At 45.3% G+C, this 24406-nt stretch overlaps 1 protein-coding gene across 1 annotated transcript in view; it reads right to left on the bottom strand.

Moving 5' to 3' along the window:
• The window catches only part of Pcolce2 (procollagen C-endopeptidase enhancer 2), a 67096-nt gene that overhangs the window by 40037 nt on the left and 2653 nt on the right, over positions 1-24406 (bottom strand). Inside the window, exons 3-6 of the mRNA XM_055629499.1 lie at positions 21547-21721; positions 20012-20136; positions 18278-18377; positions 10527-10691 (exon numbers count right to left, since the gene is read on the bottom strand). Of these exons, the coding sequence (XP_055485474.1) occupies positions 10527-10691; positions 18278-18377; positions 20012-20136; positions 21547-21721 (565 nt within the window). The remainder of the gene's footprint in view (positions 1-10526; positions 10692-18277; positions 18378-20011; positions 20137-21546; positions 21722-24406) is intronic.

Below are 24406 nucleotides of genomic sequence, written 5' to 3'. Positions count from 1 at the left end.
TAATAACACAGCAAACTGCACCCATCTCCATCTCTAACTTTGTGGGCTTAAGGCGGAGGTGAGGGGCTGAACCACGTAAACCTCCGAGTTCTGAATTGTCCATACTCGCTCATCCCTGAGAGAACTGCCAGTCCTGGGGAGCTGCCCGCCCCCCCCCCCCCCAGCGTCTGCCCACCTGTTTTGTACACACACCACCGGTCTCACTCGTAATTAACAAGTAGATCCGGAAGCTGGCGAGCGGGCCTTCCTTTCCTACTTGACATAGCATGAATGGCCATCTGTGCATTTTTCAGGCTTCCTAATTACATGAATCTTGTTTATGGAGGATGCTTGGGAGGAACGAGTTGGGAATAGAATGGCTCCGTGAGCTCCCATCTTGTCCTATATCTCCAGCTCTAGAGTGCACTGGAAACTTTGAGTGAGCGTTTCAGGCAAGATTCTCAGCAATGGACACTCTTTAGAGCCACTTAGGGGAGGCTGAGGATTGCAGAGCTGGTCGATGTAAGCAGGGCAGTGCATTATGTTCTCAAGTTACTCTTCAGTCTCCACTACCTAAATAGTTTGAGGTTGGGACGTCAGAACTACCTATGCATTAAAAGTTTTTAAAATGTATTCTTTATGAGTATTTTGCTTGCATACATGTCTATGTACCTGGTGCGCCTGGTGTCTGAGGGGCTCCCAGAGGCCATCAGATCCCCTGGAGACTGCAGTTAATGCATGGCTGTGAGCTGCCATGTAGGTGCTGGGAATCAAACCCACGTCCTCTACAAGAGCAAGTGCTCCTACCTTCCGAAGTGAGTCTCCAGTCCTACGGTAAGGTATTTGAAACAAACAAGAAATAAAGTGGAAATCAAGTCTCGTATAAAGAAAGGAATTCTCGTGAAAAAGAAGAGTGAGAAATACCCGATTTACTTGTTTTCGTAATTAAAAACATTAAATACACGAATGTTCTTATGCTGTTTTTACACTTCACAAGTTGTCTTTGCTGTGGTGAGTGTCTTGCTGAGGGGAGGCTAGTGTTAAGTATAGACACTAACAACGAAGGGCCAAGGAGGAGAACATTTCTCTTTGTGGATCGAATGTGGAAATGGCCAGCCGCAAGTTTCCATAGCGAGTGTTACTGTCATTAAAGCTGATAGGATTTTCACATTCGGGTGCTGCCTGCCTGTTGAAGGTGTCGCATGGATGGTTAATGGAGAGGGAACCCAGTGGAGGGGCAGCCTTTGAATTCTATCCCGTGTAGTTGGTAGTGCTTGGTTTGAGAGCACAAAGGATTTTTGAAAGACTGAGATGGCTAATCCCCCCACCCCCATGTGTATTGCTAGGAAGGGCTCCCTGTGGCTGTGCCCAGGCTGTATCCTGCCCAGTAGCCCATCTGAGAAGAAGAAGGCTGATATAGAGTCAACTATGCCCGCCACCAGGCCCCGAGGCACATGCTCTCTGCCCTCGAGAGGAGTGGTCTTTTTCCTAGTTCACTGGTAGGCTGTGAGCTACGCCAGGACCCTTGCCCTTGGGGTCCTCTTTCTGCTCACATGCCTTTCTTTTAGTCTCCCCCATTCAGTTCTCCAATTAGCATCACCCATGCTTTCAGTATGGGGTGTGAGACGTTTTTGTTCATTTTATTTCTCCCCGATGAACTATAAGATCTGTAAAGGCAGGGGCTCTGCTCGTTGATCTTTCGCCAGTGCCTGGTGCATATTAGGGAAACGATGAGCATCCGTGGAATGATTAAAAAGCTCACCCACAGGCTGGTAAGGTGGCTCAGAAGATCAAGGTGCTTGCCGCCAAGTTTAACAACCTGAGTTTGGTTCCCAGGTGCCTCATGTGTACACACGTGCACACACAAAGTGAAATGCAGTTATTGAAGGTTCTTCTAAGCTTCCTAGGCCTGGGCTCAGCTCGGAGTATTTGTATTGACCGTGACCTGGTAGACTGCACAACCCAGACCTGCTGAACCAAAAAGAGAAAACACAAAAGCTGTTGGCTGTGAACCTCAGAGACTAGGGCAGTGGTTTCTACTCTTCACCATTAATCACTTGGGGTCCTTAAAAAATAAAAGAAAAAGTGCATGCTGTACTCAGGGAGGCAGAGGCAGGTGGATCTCTGTGAGTTCAAAGTGAGCCTGACAGCCAGGGCTACATAGAGAAACCCTGTCTTGGAAAACAAAAAACACAAACTGGAGACGCAGGCCACACCTTCCACCCCCACTGAGCTAAGCTAGGACAAGGCGTGTTGACTTGCTAGACTGGTGATCTATCTGGAGAGAGAGGACACAGAACATAGGCCATTTTGGTAGAAGGAGGCTCGGGGTTTTTAATTTGAATTTTAAAGGTCAGTTCGAACAAAGCAGTTTGTATCAAAGGGAATTCTTGAAATCTCGTCTATTAATAGCATCATTTAGCACTCCCACCGCTCAGCGGACTCTCACTGAGTTTTCACCTTTCCAGAAATACAATAAATGTCGGTGCATACACAGTGTCGTATGAAAAAGCTACACTCTGCCTTTGGCCTGAGCTTTCAGCACTCACAGATCCTCCTGGAGGGAGCTGGTAGGAGTTCCACAGGAGCCTCTTAAGACTACTGTGCGCAGCAGCTGGGCCCTCATAAAGCTCAGCCAGTCCCATGCAGACACAGAGAGGAACTTCGGCTTACGTGGAAGCTGTGTCCACTCCTCGCACTGACAGAAAGGGTGGCCTGCTACAGGAATGCACACATGGCCCAGTGGCAAAGCCCCTGGGAAAGGTGTAGAGGGAGCAGCCAGGCCTCGGTTGCAAGCAGGTTTATGGAGTGTGTTCTCTGATGCTAATAGAGTACTTTCACAAGGGGCCACGTGACCTGGCAGCCTCCTGCGGAGCAACAATGCTAAGGGTGAGTCCGGTGATGGAGCCCAGAGGTCAGGAAGAAAACTGAGCTCTGAGAAATGTGGGCCTGTGAGTGGTGGATGGAGATCTGAGCTGGGCACCAATAATAGACAAGTAGAATTGAGGCAGAGTGTTCTGCTTCGTTGAGGTTTAAGTTCCTTTCCCCATGATGTGTCAGCAAAAACTTATTAGTCTTTTTTGTTGTTCTTGTTTTTTTGAGACAGGGTTTCTCTGTGTAGCCCTAACTAACCAGGAACTCATTCTGTAGACCAGGCTGGCCTCAAACTCAAGAGATTTGCCTACCTCTCCCTCCCAAGTGCTGGGGTAAAAGTCCTGTGCCAACACTGTCCAGCTGTAAGAGCTTGTATTTGTGTTTTGTAGTGTGGTGACATGGAGAGGTCATGGGCAAAGAATAGTAGTTTATGCCTTGTTGCCTGGTCTTTTCAGGAGCATCGTATTCCTCAGGTCATGGTTCCTTTCTCTGTGTTCTGCGTGTTTTCTTCCACAACAGAATCTTTAATGTTATTTCATCTTGAGTGCAAAGTGTATGTGCAAATGTATTCCTCCTTCCATCCCTGTCTGTAAATTCGACCTCCCAGCGTAGGGGAATCTCCTCCCCGTGGACCAGTCCTGCAGCCCAGCTACACGCGGGAACATTTCACCAGATTTCCCCCAGCCCAGAACTGCTCTATGGAAAGGTGGGGCCAAAGAAGAGTCCTGCACCTGTTTCTTCATGTGATAGCTGGGGACCACGCTTGATCCTTTCCTCTCTTTATAAACGACTCACGGCCCACATGTGTGCTTCACAGGGAACCAAGACGACATGGCAGTGGTCCCTGGGAAGCAACGGGGGCCCATTAGCAGGTTTCCCCAACCTCTCCCATTCCTTTGTGCTGGGCGGCTCCCTCACAAAGGCCAGAGGTGTGAAGAGTGAGCTCAGGGTTACACAGCTACATCTCTGACTGTGACTCTGTTTTGGTTTGTTTTCTGAGATTTCCTGGGTGTGCAGTGAGTGGGGGAGCTTTCAAGTCAGACTGGCCTGGGCTTGAAGTCTGACTTTGCAACGGATTAGTCATTTACCTTCGTGCAAATTGTCTAACCCCCCCCCCTTTTACCACATGGCTTCCCTGTAAAGTTGCCACAAAGACTTGACATGCGAAGTGCGCCAGCCACAGAAAGGTGTCAGTAAGAGGAAGACAGTTTTATTACACCCACCCCTTAAGCAACAAGAAATCTGGGTACAGGACTGTGAAATGGGAACTTAAGATGATACACTTTCCAGGGCCTTCATCTTTTAATAGGTGAGCCTGAACACGGAAAGCCACTGAGATTTAAAGGGAGGAGCCCTTGGCAGTGGGTGCACAGTGTACATCCAGTTCACTGTGGGAGCAAAGATTAAGTGTAGGGGCGATTCAGCCAGAAGGTTCTGGGAGGAAGCCACTCAAGAGACCTCAGACAGATGTCCTTCCTGGGTACCAGCAGTCAGCAGGGGAGGATGGTCATCCCGGAGAAAGCCTGGCTGCATCTGCCAAAGTGAGGTAGAGGCTACAACCGGAACGTGGGGACCAGAAACCAGGTTTGATCTGAACAATTCCCTCAGTGTGATCTGTAGCCAGGTGTGTCCCAGTTAGGGTTACTATTGCTGTGATGAAACACTACAACCAAAGAAGTGACAGGGAAAGGGTTTATTCAGTTTACACTTCCACCACAATGTTCAGCACCAAGGAAGTCAGGACAGGAACTCACACAGGGCAGGAACCTGCAGCCAGGAGCTGACACAGAGGCCATGGAGGGGTGCTGCATACTAGCTTTGCTCAGCCAGCTTTCTTACAGAACCCAGGACCACCAGCCCAGGGATGACATCACCCACAATGGGCCGGGCCCTCCCCATCAATCACTAATTAAGAAAATGCCTGAGAGCTGGATCCTGTGGAGGCATTTTCTCAATTGAGGTTCTCTCATTTCAGGTAACTCTAGCTTGTGTCAAGTTGACATAAAACGAGCCAGGACTAGGTGTCAGGCCACAGAACCTGGAAAAGCTGGAGGTAGGCACAGACACCTCCAACATGAAGGAGGCTGCTTCTGCTCTTCCCGTTATATAAGAATAGCTTGTCAAGATGTCAGTCACCATTTGTTCTAATTTGCATAGAAGGGTATCAGTTTTGTTCTAGGGAAAGGCAACTAATTACTTCCTAAACCATTGGCTATATTAAAACATTTCTTTAATTTTAAAAATAAAACTAAAGCTGTTTCATGCATTTACCATCCATGTATGAATTTCATCCTACTGTTGTTGTTTTTAATGGTGCTATTGCTTCAAAGGAGCAGCACATGCCTTTTTCACTGTGTCTCTGTGACATTTTCAACCCATCACAATGGCTCACCACCTAAAGTGCTTGAGTTGCATAAAATATGATTGGCCATTTTAAAATTTTTGTTTGTTTACTTGCTATAAATTCCCAAGAATGGAATTAGCAAGTAAAATACCGGAACGATTGGTGGTTGCTGTCTTATCAAATTTCTATTTAAGAAAATTAAAACAGTGCTCGCTTCGGCAGCACATATACTAAAATTGGAAAGAAAATTAAAACAAAGACAAAATCCTAGATGTTTCCCTTCATCACTCCGTCAACCTAAAGGTTGTGCCTTTTGCTGCTTGTCCCACAGGGATTCCCTGATGTGTGGGACCTCTGGGGATCCTGGATTCACAGCAGTGTGTTCCTGAAGGCTGAGGCAGGGCCCATGTTACAGGCAGAGGGGAGATGCTTGCTGCCTGAGCTAATTCATGCTGGCCTCTGCCCTAGAGAGAGGGCAAAGAGGAAATACAGCTTCTCCTTGCTTAAAAGAAAAACATTTCATAAAGGAGTTGTCAAACGGAGCAGAGTTGCACTGCATTATAGATTATAACATCATAAGATCTTTCTGTGATTAACAACAACCAAACCCAGGATCTCTGCAGCTATCCACGGAGACGGCTCTTCATTCACCTGCTGTGCTTTGTTGCGGTGAGTTGCGCTTTCTGTACAGTTCTATCTACACGCCATCGGTCCGCAAGCTCCTCCGGGCAGGCACCAGCCTAGCACACCACCGTGTTCCAGTCACCCTGTACCGCACATCACAGGAGCCCAATATAGGTCAAGTTCACAAATGAATGAACATGCTCCTAGAAATAGGAAATTTCCCGCAAATGAGACAACTCGGTTCTGCAAAAGGATTTCCAAGTGGTATGTATAGCTTTTTAGAAAGCATTCCCCAGTGACAATCCAAAAGACTGTTAAGATGATATCATGCAAGAACAACAACAAAAAAGAATCCTTAATTCAGGAAATTCTCTGATGAAACAAAACTTAACCAGTACTTTTTTTTTTTTTTCTGGGAAGTCCCAGGATTGTTTTGAATTCTGTTGGTGCCCTTGTCGGGCTGAGAGAAGGAGACCTGATGAGTCAGCATGCATCCTGCGCTATCATAAATGATTTACATGCATTAATCATCAGATAGCATGCAGGGCTCCACCCGTTCTTACTTTTTGCTTTCAGCACAGTGTTTCACAAATTCTCAAAGAATGCAGAAAAAAAAAAAAGTCAAAAACATGAATAGGAGTTTCCCACCTCCAGTTCTGTTCTGTGCAGCTGCTGGTTTTCTTGATATATCATTTGTGTATCTAGCCCTTTCCCATTCTTATTCTTTCAGTATATATTTTTGGTTTCATTGTTCTGGCTTGGAGTTATATTCTCCTATCCTTTGCTGCCAGTTTTTATTTTATTTAAAATTGCTTATATATGTTTTCTTAGACACTGTTCTGTAATTTTTGGGATGTATATTTTGTAGCAGATTTCTGTAGCATTTAGGACATGGTGAAATCATACAGTGGACTAAAAAAAAAAAAAAAAAAAAAAAGGCTTAACTCTCCCCAGGTCATGTTTCACAACGGTGTCCATTGCATTGGATACACACCAGTGTCCACAATGTTGGTATAAAGTTAAAGGCAAAAGTGATATGATTATGACACTAGATTTTAAAAAAAATAATAATTATCTGGGTGTGGTAGCACAGGCCTGTAACCCTGGCACTAGAGAGCCAAAGGAGGAAGAGTCCAAATCTGAGGCCAGCCTGGTTCACATGTTCCAGGACAGCCAGACCTCTACCGTGAGGCACTGCCTTAAAAGAACCCAAGTCAGCTAAACACAAAAACCCAACTAAGATGTAGTTGCCCCTTTCTTCATGAAGGAGATTGAAACTAGGGTATTTTGAATGCCAGGCAAGTGCTCTATCATTGAACTGCAAACCCAACCCATTAATAATAATAAATTCTAAGAACAATGGGAGCACAAGGAAGCCATCTAAAGCCACCAATGACGATGGCTTACAATCAGCAGCATCAGTCTACCGAGTGAAAAAGTAAGGCTGCTGCCAAGCTGATCAGAGAGGGGTGGTGATGCTGCACCAGTCTATTGTGCAGTGTGACAGATGGTTTTAAAGAAAGTCTAACAGCTAGAAAAGGGAGCAGGCCTTTGCAGTGTACTTTTGAAAAGCGAGACTCCGTTAAAGACATCCATGAGCGGGTTATGGTGACACAGGCCTATGATCTGAGGCGCAAAAGACAGGAAGACTGGGGCTTTGAGGCCAACTTGGGCTATGCAATGAGTTCTAGGCCAGCCTGGGCTACACAGCAAAACCCTGTTTCGAAAACAAAAGCAAAAACATAGGCAAATGATCAGTTTTACTTCTGTGATTACGTGTGTGAGCGTATTCTATTCACAAAATTATAAGATAACAAAAAATTCAAACAAGGGTACAAGGAATTAGAGAATCATCTAACATTTTATGGAATTTAAATAAGTGGATATTATACCACATGACTGAACAGATAGATTGGCGTATAAATCTCAATTCTTAACAAATTCAGGTGCACCTAATGCAATCCAAATCAAAACACGCCGGCTTGCGTTCTTTGGAGATGGACAAGCGATTTGAATGTTTGCACAGAATAAATGTGCAAAAGTATGTTAGTTTTTGGAGAAGTGGTCTTGGACTTGCCTTACCAAAGAGGAGACAAAGCTTTCCATGAAGCTATAAAACAGAAACAGCCTTGTTGTGGCACGAAGGCAATGGAATCCAGAGAAAACCGACCGCATTTGAGAACTTGAAATTTGGGGGTTGGGGATGTAGCTCCCCTCTTGTAGCTTGTATGATGCCCTGTGATTCTCAGTGCCACACACACACACAGAGACACACAGACACACAGGCACAGGCACACACAGGCTCACGTGATGGAATGTGTGCTTCCGTTGAATGGAAAAGGATAGATGTTTAATTAGCTCTTCATCTGGATACTTAAGGAGATAAAAGTCCAGTGTGAGATTTGCTCAGCTTAAGTCTCAATTCTTAGTTTTAGAAGCTTCATGAACTTGAATGATCCCTTAAATTCTACAGTCCACAATTTTCTTATCTAGGTGAACTTTATACAGTATTTTTGTCAGAATGCCTAGCATGTAGAAATTTAACAGAAAATCTGAGTTGTTATCATTGCATGTATTAATTCACACTGATAAAAACAAATCCCAAGTAGATTAGAAATATAAGTGCAAGAATAACAGGAAAAATGTAGAGGAGCATTTATTTAAAAAAAAAAATCTCAGCATGGAGGACAAGAAAGCATCAGGCATAAAAAGAGAAGTACAATACAACAACACAAGCCCTGAGTAGAGAACAGAAAATAGATGATCCTCAGTATTGCTTCTGGAGCGCCCAGAAATGCTACACCAGCAGATACATTAAAGTGACGTTTATACAGACATTTTGATTCAGAAGTCTTACTTTTGAAAAGTCTAGCTTCCAAAATAAAAAATGTCAATATAAAGGGCATAGATGTTTGAGGAAATTTGTTGTGCTTTTTGTTTGTCTGTTTGTTTGGGTTTTTTTTTTTTGTTTGTTTGTTTTTTGTAGATTACATCCTTGGAGGGAGGAACTAAAATGAAAATAAAGCTAAAAGTTATTTTTAAACAGAGAAATGGGCAAACAAGTTATGGAATACTACATAGTTCTACAAAAGAGTAACTTAGGTGTATGTGTACTTTTAATATGAAAGGCTAAAGCAAGGGTAATGAAATAGTAGCTAAGGAGTGAGCAAACATGCTATGCTATGCTTGGATAGCTTCTCGCACTGTGGTTTGCCCTCCAAACCAAGTAAAGACTCAGTGGTGTTGTCTCCTGTACCGGAGGCTAGTGTGCAGGGTGGTAGGACTGAGAAGTGGTGGGCCTACGGCTGAAGAGATGGCTCAGTGGTTAAGAGCAATGGCTGCTGGCTCTTTTATCTTTTTCTCCCTGCTCCACCCCACACCCCTTCCAACACCAGGTAGGAGAAAGAGTTAGTGGGAGAGGGGACACAGTTCTCTTAGCTGCTTTCTTCTGATTAGGGTTGTCGGGTTCCTTGGAGCCAATCTAATCCTCATTTCAGGAGATCACCAACTTCTTGCTTCACAACAGCAATCAGGAGCAGCATGGGGGTAGGGGAGAGCAGCAGCCTTGTTCTTTCTCTCCTCCACACTCTCTGGGCTCTGGCATTTATTCTCTCTCCAGAGTCCTCGGATTTAAACTATCTGTGGCGGGCAAAGACCTCTCAGAGCCCACATGAAGCAACTGCTGTGGACCATCTGAATCAGTCCCACATCCCACACCTGGGACCAAAACGAAACCATGTTTATAGCCACAACAGCTGCTCTTCCAGAGTACTGGGGTTTAGTTCCCAGCACCTACAATGGCAGCTCACAACTGTCTCTTCACATTGACGTACACGCAGGCAAAACACAGTGCACACAAAAATAAATGATAGATAGATAGATAGACAGACAAGGTCTGGTGGGAAGTGGTTAGGTGATGTGAGGGGAGGGACACGACAGAACACTGCCCTTGGAAGAGATTAAAGAAGTTCTGTGGGACCCCAGCTGGTCCCCATGCAGGCGAGTTGTTGTAGGAGAGGGCTCCTGAGCCCTGAATTCTCTCTGGCCTCCTGTCCTACCATATGGTCTCTCCATATGATGCACACCATCCCGCCACGATCCCACCCGCTGTGGTGCTCACAGTCAAGGAAGCCCTCCCTTACCTGATGACACTCCTCCCCCAAACAAAATCTAAACAGTCTTTTTCTCTACGGAACAGTATTTTATTGCGATAACAAAGTAGATCGCTGCCCTGTGCTGGTCTCTCTGGGTGTGAGGTTCTTGTCAATGCTGTTGCCAAGCAGCTCTCTCAGTCTTATCTGCCCTCTCTCGCCTGGTATGTTCTGGCTTTCTGCATTCTCTGCTCTGCTTATCTGTCTTCCAGCTTTGTATTGTTCATTGGTGGCTTCCTCTCTTTGATGATTTAATTTTATCCCTCTCATTTTAAAAATATCAACACAGTGATGGTCTCGGGAGCAGGAGGAGGCAAATGTGCATTGCTTAGCTAGCTTCCTTGAGTGAGAAGCCTTTAATTTTATGTTATCAGTAAGAAACGGGGCAGAGGGTAGCCCAGCATACACTTGCATTGATTATATAGATTTCTCTGGGGGCAGAAGATACTCGAGTTATACATAAGAGTTAACATTTGACTTGACACTTATTTGTCAAACATCGATTTGTCCTTGACTAGAAAGCCCCGACTATGTTGTGAATAACATTCTCTCACCTTGCCACTGTGGGGTGACCACCAGCAGCAGAACAGCCTTTTGTCATCGTCCAGCTTTGTCCCCTTTGACCTACTTTTCCGTAAAGAAGGCAAAAGCCCTGAACTGGTGAAGCAAGTGATTTTAATTAAGGTCTTTGAGCCTACAGCCTTTTCAGCTGCAAACAGCTAGGAGCAAATAACATCATTTTAGGACTTAGGAAGCCCACTATCCTGTTAGCTCGCCTGTCTTCACACTGTGTCACAGACTTGGGAAGCTTCTCCTGCAATTGTATTCTCTCCACTCTTGAGGTCTGAAGTTCCAGACCAAGGTCCAGTAGGGTCAGTTTCTAGCAAGAGCTCTTCCTGGCTTGCAGACAGCTGCCTTCTCACATGACAGGGGCAAGGTGTGGGGACAGGGGGAGCAGTGTTTCTTCTTATAAAAGCACACCAGCTCAGCGGCATTAAGAACCCACCTTTATGATTTTTATTTTTTAAAAACCTCATAGGCCTCACATCCACATACAACCACCCTGAGGATTAAAGCTGGATCCTGGGACTATGGGGGAGGGACAGCATTCAGTCTTTAGCAACTATTTCTCGGATTTCTTTGTTAAATTTTAAAAAGGCCAGTGGAGAAAAGCCTACAAGAAAAGAAAACTACACTCAAGTGTACCTTTGTGACACTGTCTGAGAGCATAAGGAGATTTGAAAACTACCTTAGTCCTCTTGCTGGGTATGTGTTTATAAAATCATTTTCTTTGCTTTTCTGCTAGCCAGTGGGGAAAGCTCATTAAGAGTCAGGGGAACAGCATGTTCCATTATCAACACGCTAAACCACAGGATTAACGAATATTCTAGCAAAAGCAATCACATTTATTAATGTTCCCACAGAGCTGTGGTCCAAAACAATAAACCCAACCATAATAATTTGATAGCCATTAATCAAATAAATGCATGCCTTCATCTACTTTTCCTTGTGTATTACAAATTCCCCAGTAATCAAAGGAGGAAGAGATGAATACTTTATTTTTAAAAGGGTGACTTCTGAAAGATAGTAAGTTAAAAATATGTAAGCAATTAATTTGCATTTCCTCCCTGCTTATGGTTCAGGCAAACCACTGCACAGATTTAATGAGCCCAGTTTTCTGCACTGTTAATGACATTAGAGCTGAAGAAGAACCCATGTGATTGACAGGAAAGGCTGGCAGGGATTCCAGAAGACGGGAAAGAAAGAGGTCTTTTCCCACCCACTCACTAAATAGAATGCAGTACTCTCTTGTTTAAAATCCAGTTGTGGTGGATAGAATTATCAGCTGAACAGAACCACCTGGTCATGCTGTGCGCTGGGGATATTATCTTGATTGCACTGAAGGGAAAAGACCACTGTGAGTGGTACCATTCCCTGAGGGTCCCTGGCCTGTGTAAGTGGAAAAACCAGAACTGAGTAGCAACATGCATTCATTACTCTCTGCTTCTCGACTGTGGATACAATGTGACCATCCCCCTAGCTTCTGTCCCTGTGACTTCCCTGCCATGACAGATGATAAATCTGGAACCATGAGCGAAATAAACACTCGCCGAGCTTGCTTTTGCCGGGGCATTACTGCACTCAGAAAAGAAAGGTAGGAGGCCAGGGCCAGAGTTTTTCAAAGTGATCTCACTTAGGCTACTCACTAACCCTTCCCAGTGAAGAAAGAAATCAGAGCGGTGAGGGGTCAGAGGGGGAGGGAGGGGTTGGAGTAACAAAGGGAGACAAAGGAGAAAACACTTGACTCAGGTAACTGGGTGAGTGCGGAGACTGAAGTGCAGAGCCTCCAGCCTGCAATTACTTGCCAGCTCCCTGAAGGCAGGGGCTGTGCCGGTCCTATCTGGCCTATTGAGCCTCCTATCCCTCATATCATTCTCCAGAGTGACCCCTGGTGGCCACTGTAATGTCAAGCGGAAAGCCCACTTTATTTGGGGTGTTTGGGCCTCTACCTCTCCCACCAACCCCACAACCTTAAGTAGGAAAGAGAAAAGGCTGGTGGGGAGAGGGGGCCCAGACTCCTTTACTTCTTCCTGCTAGTTAGGGTCAAGGGATTCTTTGGGACTCTATACCAATCTCCATCAACCGCAGACGCAGCCAGCAGGCTCCTCCACTCTGTGGCGCCCTGAAGCGTTTCGCTCAGTCTCTCTGTTCCAAACCGCCACACTGTCTCTGGTCTCTAGTCTTTTCAAACTGCCCCACGCCACACGCCAACACCGGACATTTCCACACGTTCCGCCTCTTCACTTTCTCGGCCTCACAGTTATACTCTCAGAGTCTTAGACCGCGACCCTCTCCAGGCTGCACGCGGAAGGCAGTTACCAGCTGGCAGACGCCACCCACCGCCAGAGACAATTAACAGCTGTGGACAAACCATAGCCCGACTAAAATCCCACACTTGGGATTAAAACGAAAGCGTGTCTACGTACCATACAAAGAAACCAAAACTTCCATTACAGTTAGAGGCAGGGCAGTTCCTGCTATGTTTTCTTTCCCTTTGGTGTAACCTAAGAGTTTGTTCTCTTCGTTCCAGCTAGGCCTCCCTCTGATGCCAGGTACCACACGTTATTGCCTAATTGGCTGCTTCCCGTGGTTCCCTCCAAACCACTTTCCATGTGGCGGGCAGAGGGATCCTTGAGAGGTAAATCGTATCATCCTGGAATAGAATAAAATCTCTAGCGACTCGGCTCTATGACAGACAACAACTGCTCTTTTCATGGGCACCATATCCTTCCTCTTCCCCTCTCCCTACCTCTCTCCCTCTCTCCTCAGTCTAGCAATTATCATGGAAAAATAGAGAGAGAAGGAAGCCTATAAGCAAAGGTTGATTGTATCATTGCTTCATATCCTGCCTCAGGAGGAGACATTAGTGCCTTAGTTACGTTTACTGTTTCTGTGAAGAGGCACCATGATGAAAGCGACTTACAGAACTGAATTTTTATTGGGGCTTACAGTTTCAGGGGGTGAGGCTATGCCCATCACAGCAGGAAGCACGTCAGCAGGCAGCTGGGCATGACACTGGAGCAGGAGTGGAGAGCTCACAAGGAAATGGTGTGGGCTTTTGAAACCTAAAAGCCCACCCCCCAGTGACACCCCTCCAACACAGCCACACTCCCTAGTCCTTCCCAAATAGTTCCACCAACTGGGGACCAAGCATTCAAATAGATGAGCCTATGGGGTCCATTTTCATTCAAACCGTCACAATTAGTTACTTGTCTCGCTGCTGTGATAAAGATACCCTGATGAAAGCAGAAAGCACTTATTTCAGCTCACAGTCCCGGGGTTTAGTCCGTCGAGCTCAAAAAGTCACAGCAGCAGGAGCTTGAGACAGCTTGGTCCTATTACATCTAGTCAGAAAACAGAGGGCTAGAGAGCTTCCAGTCAGCTGGTTTTCTTCTTCGGGTATAGTCTGGGATCCCAGCCCACGGAACTGTGCCACGCCAGGCACAGTAAGCAAGGATTCCCACCTCAACCAACCTAATCCAGAGAACGCTTCCCAGGCATGCCAGAGCCTCCTCGCATGGTGGGCTCTAGATCCAGGGTGACAAGCAAGACTGACTGTTACAGGGAACCCACACACTCTAGCATCCCCCCTCCACGCTTCATGCAATAGAAAAAAACAACAAACAAACAAACAAAGCGTAAGTTAATGCTGGTCGGTTTGGTGATTTCTATCAAAATCAGTTTTCCTTTGAGATAGTCATCCTAAAGACACGCTTGCACACTTGAAAGTGGCTAAGTACAAGGTCTCTAGTCCGACACCGGTTGTCACAGCATACGCTGACAAGGATCTGGTTAAATAATGGACTAGCAACATGGAGTGTCATGCTCCCATGCTATCTTAGAGTTATGTCTGTTGCTGTTGCTATGATGAAACACTGGAACCAAAAGCAATTTTGGAAAGAAAGGGTTTGTTTGGCTTACATTTCACTTTGTAATCTATCACCGAGGGAAGTCAGGAAAGGAACTCAAACTGGGCTGGAAGCTGGGGGCAGGAGCTAATGCAGAGGCCATGCAAGGGTGTGGCTTACTAGCTTGCTTCCACGGTTTTGCTCAGCCTGCTTTCTTACAGAATCCAGGACCACCAGCCCAGGCACAGTATCTCCCATAATGGCCTATCTCCCATCAGTCACTCCTTAAGAAAATGCCTTCCAGCTGGGTCTTAGGGGAACATTTTCTCAATTGAAGTTCCCTCATTTCCAGTGACTCTAGATTGTGTCCACTTGGTATAAAACTAGCCAGCACATATGTGAAGAACAAAGGCATCCTAAGAGATGTTCTGACTGAAGCGGAAGACACTTCAAGATGAAGGGCAGCAGTAAATGCACATAATATACTTATAAAACGGGAGGAAGAGGAATTTGGATTCTGTTTACATTGGGTTAAAATTCACGAGAACACTCAGTTGTCTGAGTGTTATAACAGGTTACCTGTCATCTGTGTGGGGTCTGCAGAGATGAGGGACAAGAATGGGAAAGAAAAGTTGGCAGGGTATTCAGTATGTAGAACTAGAAAATGCAGACTTGCAAAGCAGATGGGTTCCTCCTGGGAGAAACATGCATTACACACCAGCTTTCTCATGGAAAGAGAGACAAGAGCAGATTTTTTTTTTTTTTTTTTTTTTTGTGATCTTAACTCTGCCTTTACAAAGGCTGAGCAGGCTTCTTGTCATAAGGATACTGTATGCAGATAGACCTCTTTTTTTAAAAAAATTCTGTTTTATAGGGCCAAGTAATGTGTTCACATGCTTAAAAACCTAAAAGTATTAAAATATGAACGGAATTTTTCTTCCCCACTCTTTTTCTTTTTGAGGCAGTGTTCCTTTGTATAGCCCTGGCTATCCTAGAACTCAGTATGTAGACCTCAGAGGTCTGCCTGAGTGCTGGGATTAATGGTGGGTACCACCATTGCCTGGCCTTCTTCCTCAGTTCTGACGTGCACTGTTGTGACCTGATGTGACAATATGCTGGGGTGGGTTGGTGGCAGGGCTCCCCTTTTCAGAAGGAAATGGGAAGCGGATAAGGGGAAGAGGGAGGAGTGTTGGAACTGGGAAGAGAGGAGGGAGGGCTACGATTGGATGTAAAGTGAAAACATAGTAATTAATTAATTCTCTTAATTAACTAATTAAAAGAAACAATGAGGTAAGGGGGTTGGAGGATGACGGATCGGCAGCGTCTGCAGGAACTTCATTTGTGTGTATCTTTGGAGTCAATGTAATATTTATCCCACAGATAACTCTTTGAGAGACAACTTTGGTGGAGGCTGAGTAAGTTAATCATGGGCGTAATTTCAATAGAGATGTGAGACAGCATCACTTCATTAAAAGCCGGTGTGGCTTTAGTGGTCTGCAGCTTGCCGACAAACTCTAGGAGGTCGGCTAAGAGTTCAGTTGGAAAAGGAGAAGGTGGGGGAAAGAGGCCGAAACACAGAGGCATTCTGGGAAGAAGCCGCCATAGGTCTGCTAAGCTAAAGGGCAGTAAGTGCAAGTTCTTGTTAATGACATGAGGAGTGAGTAGATGTTATCTTCCAAGATGGGGAGCTGTCGTAGGCGGAGCGGGGTGTGGGGGGGGGGGGGGTTGGTCTCTCAGTGTCTACTGCTTTGTACCTTTAAAGTTTTAATGACGTAAGTGTGTCGCCAATACAGAGGTCTAATTTAAAAAGGTGACTGCTTCTATTTAGGCGGGGACTTCTCTTTCCCACAACTCCCTCCAGCTTCCTTTGCCTTCAGCCCACGGTGCAGCGTTTGCCCAGGGCTGAGCTCCTCGCTACTTACGAGCGAACGGGAGTTCTTTCCTCCTATTTATTCTGCCCAGACAGGAAGGTTTTGTGCATCTATTTGTAAGGCAGGGTCCCCTACTTGAGATTTCAAAGATTTCCCCTTCTCTTTCATCCCTCTCTGCAAACCTAAACAGCGGTCACACAGCCTGTCGTGTTGGTACTTGCCTGGCATCCCAACTCCTGCGAGGTGGAGGCTGGAAGATTGGGAGTTCAAGGCCAGTCTCCTGTTTTCATTTCTCATGTTCAGGAGTTTGAAGCCAGGGTGGACATGAGAACTTGCCGCATAAACAAACAAATTCAATGCCTACAGACTCGTGTTTTGTTTTGTTTGAATCTTATCTGATGAGCGCTTAACTCATAATCTTTTTCTTATCTTCTGAAATGCTTTGAAATCTACATTTTGATTATATAAAATTGAAGGGGGCGAGGAGAGTAAAACCAAACCGGAAACTGCGCTGTGATGCGCCCTCTAGTGGTTAAATGCTCACACTGTTCTTTCACTAGCTCCTGGTTTTCTCAAAAAGCAAGGACTGCGCATCTTTAAAAAATCTAGTGAAAACTCTTAGTCTAGGGCTCATGGGCTGGCTCAGCAGGTAAAGGTGCTTGCTGCGCATGTCTGCAGACCCGATTTGATCCCCAGAACCCACATAAAAGTGGAAGGAGAGAACCGACTCCATAAAGTTGTTCTCTTTGAGCAATACATTGGCCCATCCTGCGTGTATAAGAAATGTTTTTTGCTTTTGCTTTTGTTTTTGTTTTTGGAAACAGGGTTTTTCCGGGTAGCCCTGGTTGTCCTGAAACTCTTTAGACCAGGCTGGCCTTGAACTCAGTGATCCACTTGTCTCTGCCTCCAGAGTGCTGGGATTACGGGCATGAGCCACCACACCTGCCTTAAGTACTTTTTTCAACTCTATACACTCTAAATGAACAAAGCGGAAAAACAAAAAGTGGGCATACACGAATATGTATGTCAAGAGTCTGGCATAATTTTGGCTAGGCAGTTTCGGCTCACACCTTTAGTCCCAGCACTTGGAAGACTGAGGCAGGTGAAACTCTGTGAGTTCAAGGCCAGCCTGGTCTACAGAGTGAGTCCAGGATAGCTAGGGCTACACAAAGAAACTGTGTCTCAAATATATATATGGCATAATTGTATAAGAAATGACTACAGTGTATTTAGTTGCTATCCACTGTTCCCAAGCCAAATACTCAGGCCAAATGTTGCTTTCAGTTTAGACCTAGGTGTATGGATACTTTCACTCACTTTGGAGAGGAAACCTAAATTAACTACAATCTCATCTTCCCAGGAAAATAACAAGGGTGAAATAAGCATAAATTTTGAAATTTTTATTTATTGAAGTTTTTGTTTGTTTGTTTGTTTTCGGAGACAGGGTTTCTCTGTGTAGCCCTGGCTGTCCTGGATTCGCTTTGTAGACCAGGCTACTCACCTTGTAGATTGCTCCCAACTTTACTGAAGAATCTTAACAATACTATGAAGGATTACGCAGGACGGAGAGACTGTTCAGTGGTTAGAGCACGTGCTGCTCTTGCAGAGGACCTGGGTTCTGTTCACAGAGCCTGCACTGCAGCTGAGAACCATCCGTGACTCCAGTTCAAGAGAATTCAATGTTCTCTCTTGACGTCTATACTTACACACTTAAAAACAAAAGAAAACAAACAGGCCAGGCGCTGTGGTATATGCCTGTAATCCCAGCAATCTGGGAGGCAGAGGAAGGCAGATCACTGTGAGTTTGAGGCCAGCCTGGTCTACAAAGTGAGTTCAGAACAGCCAAGGATACACAGAGAAACTCTGTCTCAGAAAAACAAAAACACAAAAGCCTAAAAATCAGTATCCTAAAACATTTATATAGAAACGTCAATTTTCACATGACAATCCTATCATTCAGTTAGAAGCCATACCCCAGCCGTATTCCAAATGGGCCTGTTTGGAGCCTCTTACTCCCATCATTACCTGCTGCTGGCGATGAGGGGCTGGAGATGCAGCTAGCCATTGCCCTTGCTCAGGCTGTACAGGTGCCAGATGGAATGATGTGGGAATGTTAGCGTGGCTCCTGTGCAAGGGTGACATACAAATGTGTGAGACAGTCTATGTTAAAAAAAACAGACAACAAGCAAACCACAGAGCCAGGAGCGGTGGCGCCCCTGTAATCCCAGCACTCGGGAGGCAGAGGCAGGTGAATCTCTGTGAGTTCGAGGCCAGCCTGGTCTACAGAGTGAGTTCAGGACAGCCAGGGCTACACAAGAGAAACCCTGTCTCAAAAAACAAAACAAAACAAAATGTTTCCATTGGACAAATGACTCAATTTCATTAATAAAATTTTTTGTTTGTTTTCTTATCTTTTTGAGACAGGATTTCTCTGTGTAACCCTGACTGTCCTGGAACTCACTCTGTAAACCAGGATGGCCTCAAACTCAGAGATTTGCCTGTTTCTGCCTCCTGCATGGTGGGATTAAAGGTGTGTGTCAACATGCCCAGACTTTAATTAATTTTTTTAAGGAGAAAAATTTTTTGAATAGTGATCCAGGATTATAGTGTGTGCCTATAATCCTAGCACTTTAGAGGCTGACACAGCGAAGTTGTGTTGTGAGTTCAAGGCCAATGTAGGCTACATAGTAAGACATCATCTCAAAAACAAGGCAAAATGAAACGCTAGAATTATGAACAGTGGGAGTAATAAGCACACACACACACACACACACACACACACAAACTGTTCAGGAATACCCCTGAGAATCATTGAATGCATATCAACACAGAAAACAGTAATCACTTCCTGTTATCTAGTTATTTCATCGTGGCTTTGTCTTCATTTGACCCAATGACATATCCCCTTTGGAACAGTGAAAAAGATCTATAGTGAAAGAGTGTATGTCTTGCCACTTCTGGGCCCCAGAATCCTGCTTTCTTCCTTAATGACAAGGAGAGCATCCAGTTTTAAAAGAAATATGCTGCGTGTATGCGGGTATACATTACATCAGGAAATCGGTTGTGTAACAAATTAACCAACATTTTATTAGTGCCAAACAAGAAGCATTTTTTTTTAAGTTCCTTTTTCCCCTGCCTCAGAGCAGAGCTGGCTCTAGTGGGGTCTTCCTGAGGTAGGCTTGCGGCAGGCTGCCAGCTGGTGCAGGTCCCTGTAGGTCTGCTGAGAACCCTGCTGGCAGAGCAAATTCCTCACAGGCTATTGGACAGGCGGCTTCAGTTGGTCTCTGGCTTTGAGCCTGAGCTTTCCTTCAGGTTTTTGCTGCACAGGCCTCTCAATGGGAGCACAGGAACTGGCTACATCAGGGCGAGCACACACACACACACAGAAAGGAGCCAGAAAAGGCAGGACAAGAAGCCAAGGGATATTTTTTTAAACCTGCTCTTGGAAGGACAGCCTGCCACTGTTATGATCTGCTTGTGAGAGCCAAGTTGAAGCACCAGTTGAGGGGAAGAGACTCAAATGAGGGGCTGACCTAGGTTGGAGGCCATCAGAAGCCACCTGCAAAACTTGTACTGTATTTTTATCTACAGATGCTTAAAACAAACAAACAAACAAACAAACAAACCCATGCGCATGCCCCCTTCTGTGCCTTTCCTCGTTCAGCTTCACAATTTACGTGTGAAGATCCCCCTCATTCCAACACTGGCGTGGCTTCTCATGCCCACACCACACGGCATTCTTTGGATGTGTGGCCATACTTGAAAGTCCCGTATCGGTCCACTCTCCAGTGCTTCGGGTGGTTGGCCGCACAGCGGCTTCTCAGCATGTGCATTACGTTTCGATAGCTCTGGCCAAATTTCCAGTAGGGGGAGGCTGGATCAAGCTACAACCCCAAAGCAAGGACCATCTGCTCTATTGGCAGTGTCTCTCCGCAGATTTCAGTGACATGGGGAAAGTGAAAAACCTAACCCTCAAAGCTCCTAGACTGGACAAATTGAAGCACTTAATTTTTATTAGCTAAAAAGGGGACAGGATTCTGCTACCCACTTAATTGGAGCTGGACTTACCCAGGTGTTTTCCTAGGATTCAAATGAGAGCTGGAAGCAGGGTCTCACACCTGCGATCTCAGTATGTAGGAAGCTCGAACAGAGGCGATTACTAGGAATTTGAGTCTAGCCTGGGCTACACGGTGAGACGCTATCTCAAAACACTACTACTACCAATAATACAAAAATAAAGAACACACACAGACAAGAGTTAAAAGCCTTCAGTGCAGACTTTGGTGTGCCTGGTTCCAGTCACCATAACCTCAGGTAGCATTTCTTTTTGTGATTGCAGGCTTTCTTAGGGCTACTCCAGCCAGTTTATTAAATTCAGATTTCATGGGGTGTTGTGCTAGACCCTCTCCAACTAAGTTGATACTGAATATACCAAAAACGTGTGGGGTGAGAGGGCTCTCACAGTACCAGTCTTTCTGTGGGTCCCCGTAGGCTGACATGGTAGGACTTTCTTAGTTGCTTTTCTATTGCCGTGATAAGACACCAAGGTGACTTACAGAAGGTTACTGGGTGCTCACAGTTTCAGAGGCTGAGTTCATGACTACTGTGGCAGGGACCATGGAGGCAGCCCAGCCACCACGTGCTGCAGTAGCTGAGAAGCTTACATCTTGAGGCATCAACTACCATGAAATAGAGGAGGGGAGGAGAGAGGGGGAGGAGAAGAGAGACCAGGAGGGGAAAAGGGAAAGGGGTTCAGGGGATCGGGGCAGTGAGGAGACAGAGAAAGAAAAATTCTGATATATATATATATATATATATGTGTGTGTATATATATATATATATATATATATATATATATATATATATATATATACACGGTACAGTATAGATGGACCTCGGGGACATTCTACTAAGTGAAATAAGCCAATCACCAAAGAACAGATGTTGCCAAGTGTTAGCTCATGCCTGCAGCGTTTGCAGTAGGAAGAGGCTGAGCCGGTAGGATTATCCGAAGTTTGAGGCCAGCCTGAAGTGGAGGTCTTTGGCTTCTTTGAAGACTCAGTTTTGTCGTGGGATACTCTGCTGCAAGCTGAGCACATGATGTTTTGCTGGAGGCTGGCCTGTGAGAGGGCACGCCATGTTTTGCTGTGAGCTCTCTCATTCCAGGGGTGACTTTGACCAGCTGAGAATGTCCATGGGTGGACTTTGAGGAGAGGATATATAGAGAGGCCCGCACACAGTGAGGCTTCACTTTTTGTATCGACATTGCTACACTGATCTTCATGCTTCCACACTTGACCGTACAGAGAAACACGGTCCAGAGTACTTCTCGGGGGCAATCCCAACTGAGTCTTGCGGCTTTCGCTGACTTGCCATGCTGATTTCACATTGCTGTTGGTGTTGGCCTTCAGACCGGACTTCGGGTATCCTGACAACCGAGTTTGGTAATCCCCAAAAGAACCATCAAACCTAATGATCAGGAAGTAGATCAGAGCACTCTATAGCCCTTTTCCCTACTAATCTCCTATCTGAGGTGTGGGAGGGAGGTAAAAGTGTTTAAGAAACTCTAAATAAAGTAGATTTGGTGGTAAAAATCTATGCCCACACCAGCATAAGCTAAAGAGTAAGATTCTGTCTTTAAATAGATAAATGAATAAATAAATAAATGAGAAATGATAGTGTGAGAGTCCACTTACACATGGTGTCTACAGTGATCATGTTCATATATGCGCACACATGGGTAGGTGGTGGCTGCCAGTGCCTAATGGGAAGGGGGAATGGGACTTGGTTTTTATTTTTAAAGATTTATTTATTTATTATGTATACACTGTTCTGTCTGCATGTACACCTGCACGCCAGCAGAGGACACCATATCTCATTATAGATGGTTGTGAGCAACCATGTAGTTGCTGGGAAATTGAACTCACGACAGCCAGTTCTCTTAACCTCTGAGCTCTCTCTCTAGCCCCCCAGGACTTGGTTTTTTAATTTATTTAAAATGACTAATTTTTATTATGTGCTTGCATGCCATGGTACATGCGTAGAGGTCAGGGAGCTGATTTCACTGTGCATTCCAGGGACTGAGCTTAGGTTATTGATGTTTTTACCCACTGAGCTACCTTGCCTGCTTGCTATTTTGTTTTTAAACAAGGTATGTTGGTATGTTGTCAGGCTGCTCTCAAGCTCCTCAGTGTGTGCATTCCTCCTACCTCAGCTCCCCCAGGACCTGGGATGCACCACAGCACCTTGCTGTAGTTATCACTGAGTGGGTCAAGAGAAGGAGAAAAAAGGTCTGGAGATGAGTAGTGGTGATGGCTACACAAAGCTATGAATGTACTCACGGCCACTTTGTTAAAATGTGGGCTGGAGAGATGGCTCAGTGGTTAAGAGCACCCGCTGCTCTTCCAGAGGTCCCCGGTTCAATTCCCAGAATCCACCTCAGGCATCTCATAGGAGTCTGAGCTTCACAGACACTGCGCTGGCATGTATGTATTTACACGCATATACACGTAACTGGAAGTAAAGGTTTCTAGGTGGTGCATGCCTGGAAAGCCAGCACTCAGAAAGGCAGAGGCAGGCAGATATCTGTGAGTTTGAGGCTAGCTTGGTCTACAAAGTATGAGTCCAGGACAGCCAAGGCTACACAGAGAAACCCTGTCTCAAAAAAAACAAAAACAAAAACAAAAACAAAAAACAACAAAAACCAGTTTTTTAAGAAAAGAAAAGTTAAAATGATAAATTCTATTATTGTGTTTTCGCCACAATCAAGCCACATCTTACCACTCCCAGGAGCTTCTCCACACACACGAGAAATGTCTGCCGTTTATCTGATGCCCGTTTTTCATACAGTCTATGATTAACTTTGGCTCACCACCTCTTCCCATCCTTAAACGCTTGCTTATCCCACAGAGAACCTTTGGATACATTTGTACTATGAAGGACCACTTCGCTGGACATAGACAGACTGCCAGTGAGCAACCAACCTCAATTCTGTCTTTCGTGTAGGGGTGAAAATGAGGCGACAGATGGTCGGGAGCTCTAAGGCAGTCAGTCATCTCCTGCCATGGCCGCTCCTTACTCAGTAAACAGCGCTGCTACCCTGCTGGCTGTAGCTGGTGGAGATTTAGAACAGGCCCCGCGGCTGGGGTGGGGGTTGGGGGCGAACCTTTGCTATCCTGACTATTTTATAGACTGTTCTAAATGAACAGCTATTATAGTGTGGGTTTCATTCTCCCTTTCCTTTTTTTTTTTTTTAACCTCCCCTCTGAGTATTTTCCTTCAAGCACATCTTCTGGCCTCAGAACAGCTACCCAGTTACCCCATGAAAGCTTGGCTGACAATGGTAGGGGATTAGGAACATTCAGAGTTATAACAAGGAACGTCAGGCTCTGTCTCAGCAGTTCCTGGTGTCTTCACAGAAAACCTGATGGGGTGCTGAGTGTGGCAGCGCATGCCTTTGATCCCAGCACTCAGGAAACAGTCAGGTGGCTCTCTGTGAGTTCAAGGCCATCCTGGTCTATATAGTGGGTCTCCACCTTAAGGAAGAAAGGAAGGAAGGGAAGAAAGGAAGGAGAGAGAGGGAGAATCAGTTTGGTGGGTGATTTATGTTTTTCTGGCCACAGCAGTGCTCCAAGTCCAAGGAGCTTGTCTATGTAGAAATCACACCAATCTCAGAGTGAAAAGAGAGTTAGTTGTAAACTGATGAGAAGATCTGTACTATTTGTACATGGAGACTTTTAATTGTTTCAAATTAGCATTATTTGAGCTTTTAAAAAAGAGACAGTATTGTGTCAGGGTTTCCATCCTTCTCTGGGAGGCTTGCAGCAAGTCCCGTGGGCCAGTCCTTACATAAGCAATCCCTTTGTTGTTGTTTGTTTTGTTTTTAAATGGAGTCTCATGGAGCTAGCCTCATCTTGAACTCTCTTTGTAGCTGAGCATGATCTTGAACTTCTGATCCTCCTGCTTTCAACTCTCAAGTTCTGGGACTATAAGCCAAAGTGCCTGGTTTCTGTGGACTTGGGGATTAAACTCAGGACTTCGTGCAAGCACTCTACCAACTGAGCTGCATTCTCAGCTCCCAGAGATGTGATTAAAATGTTATTACATTTATGTATGTATGTATGTATGTATGTATGTATGTATGTATGTATGTAT

Source organism: Psammomys obesus, unplaced genomic scaffold (genome assembly GCF_907164565.1).
Source record: "Psammomys obesus unplaced genomic scaffold, mPsaObe1.curated_primary_1811, whole genome shotgun sequence".
In the NCBI taxonomy this organism is placed as follows: Eukaryota; Metazoa; Chordata; class Mammalia; order Rodentia; family Muridae; genus Psammomys; species Psammomys obesus.
Note: the sequence above shows the minus strand (reverse complement) of the source record. Positions and strands in the feature narration are given on the sequence as shown.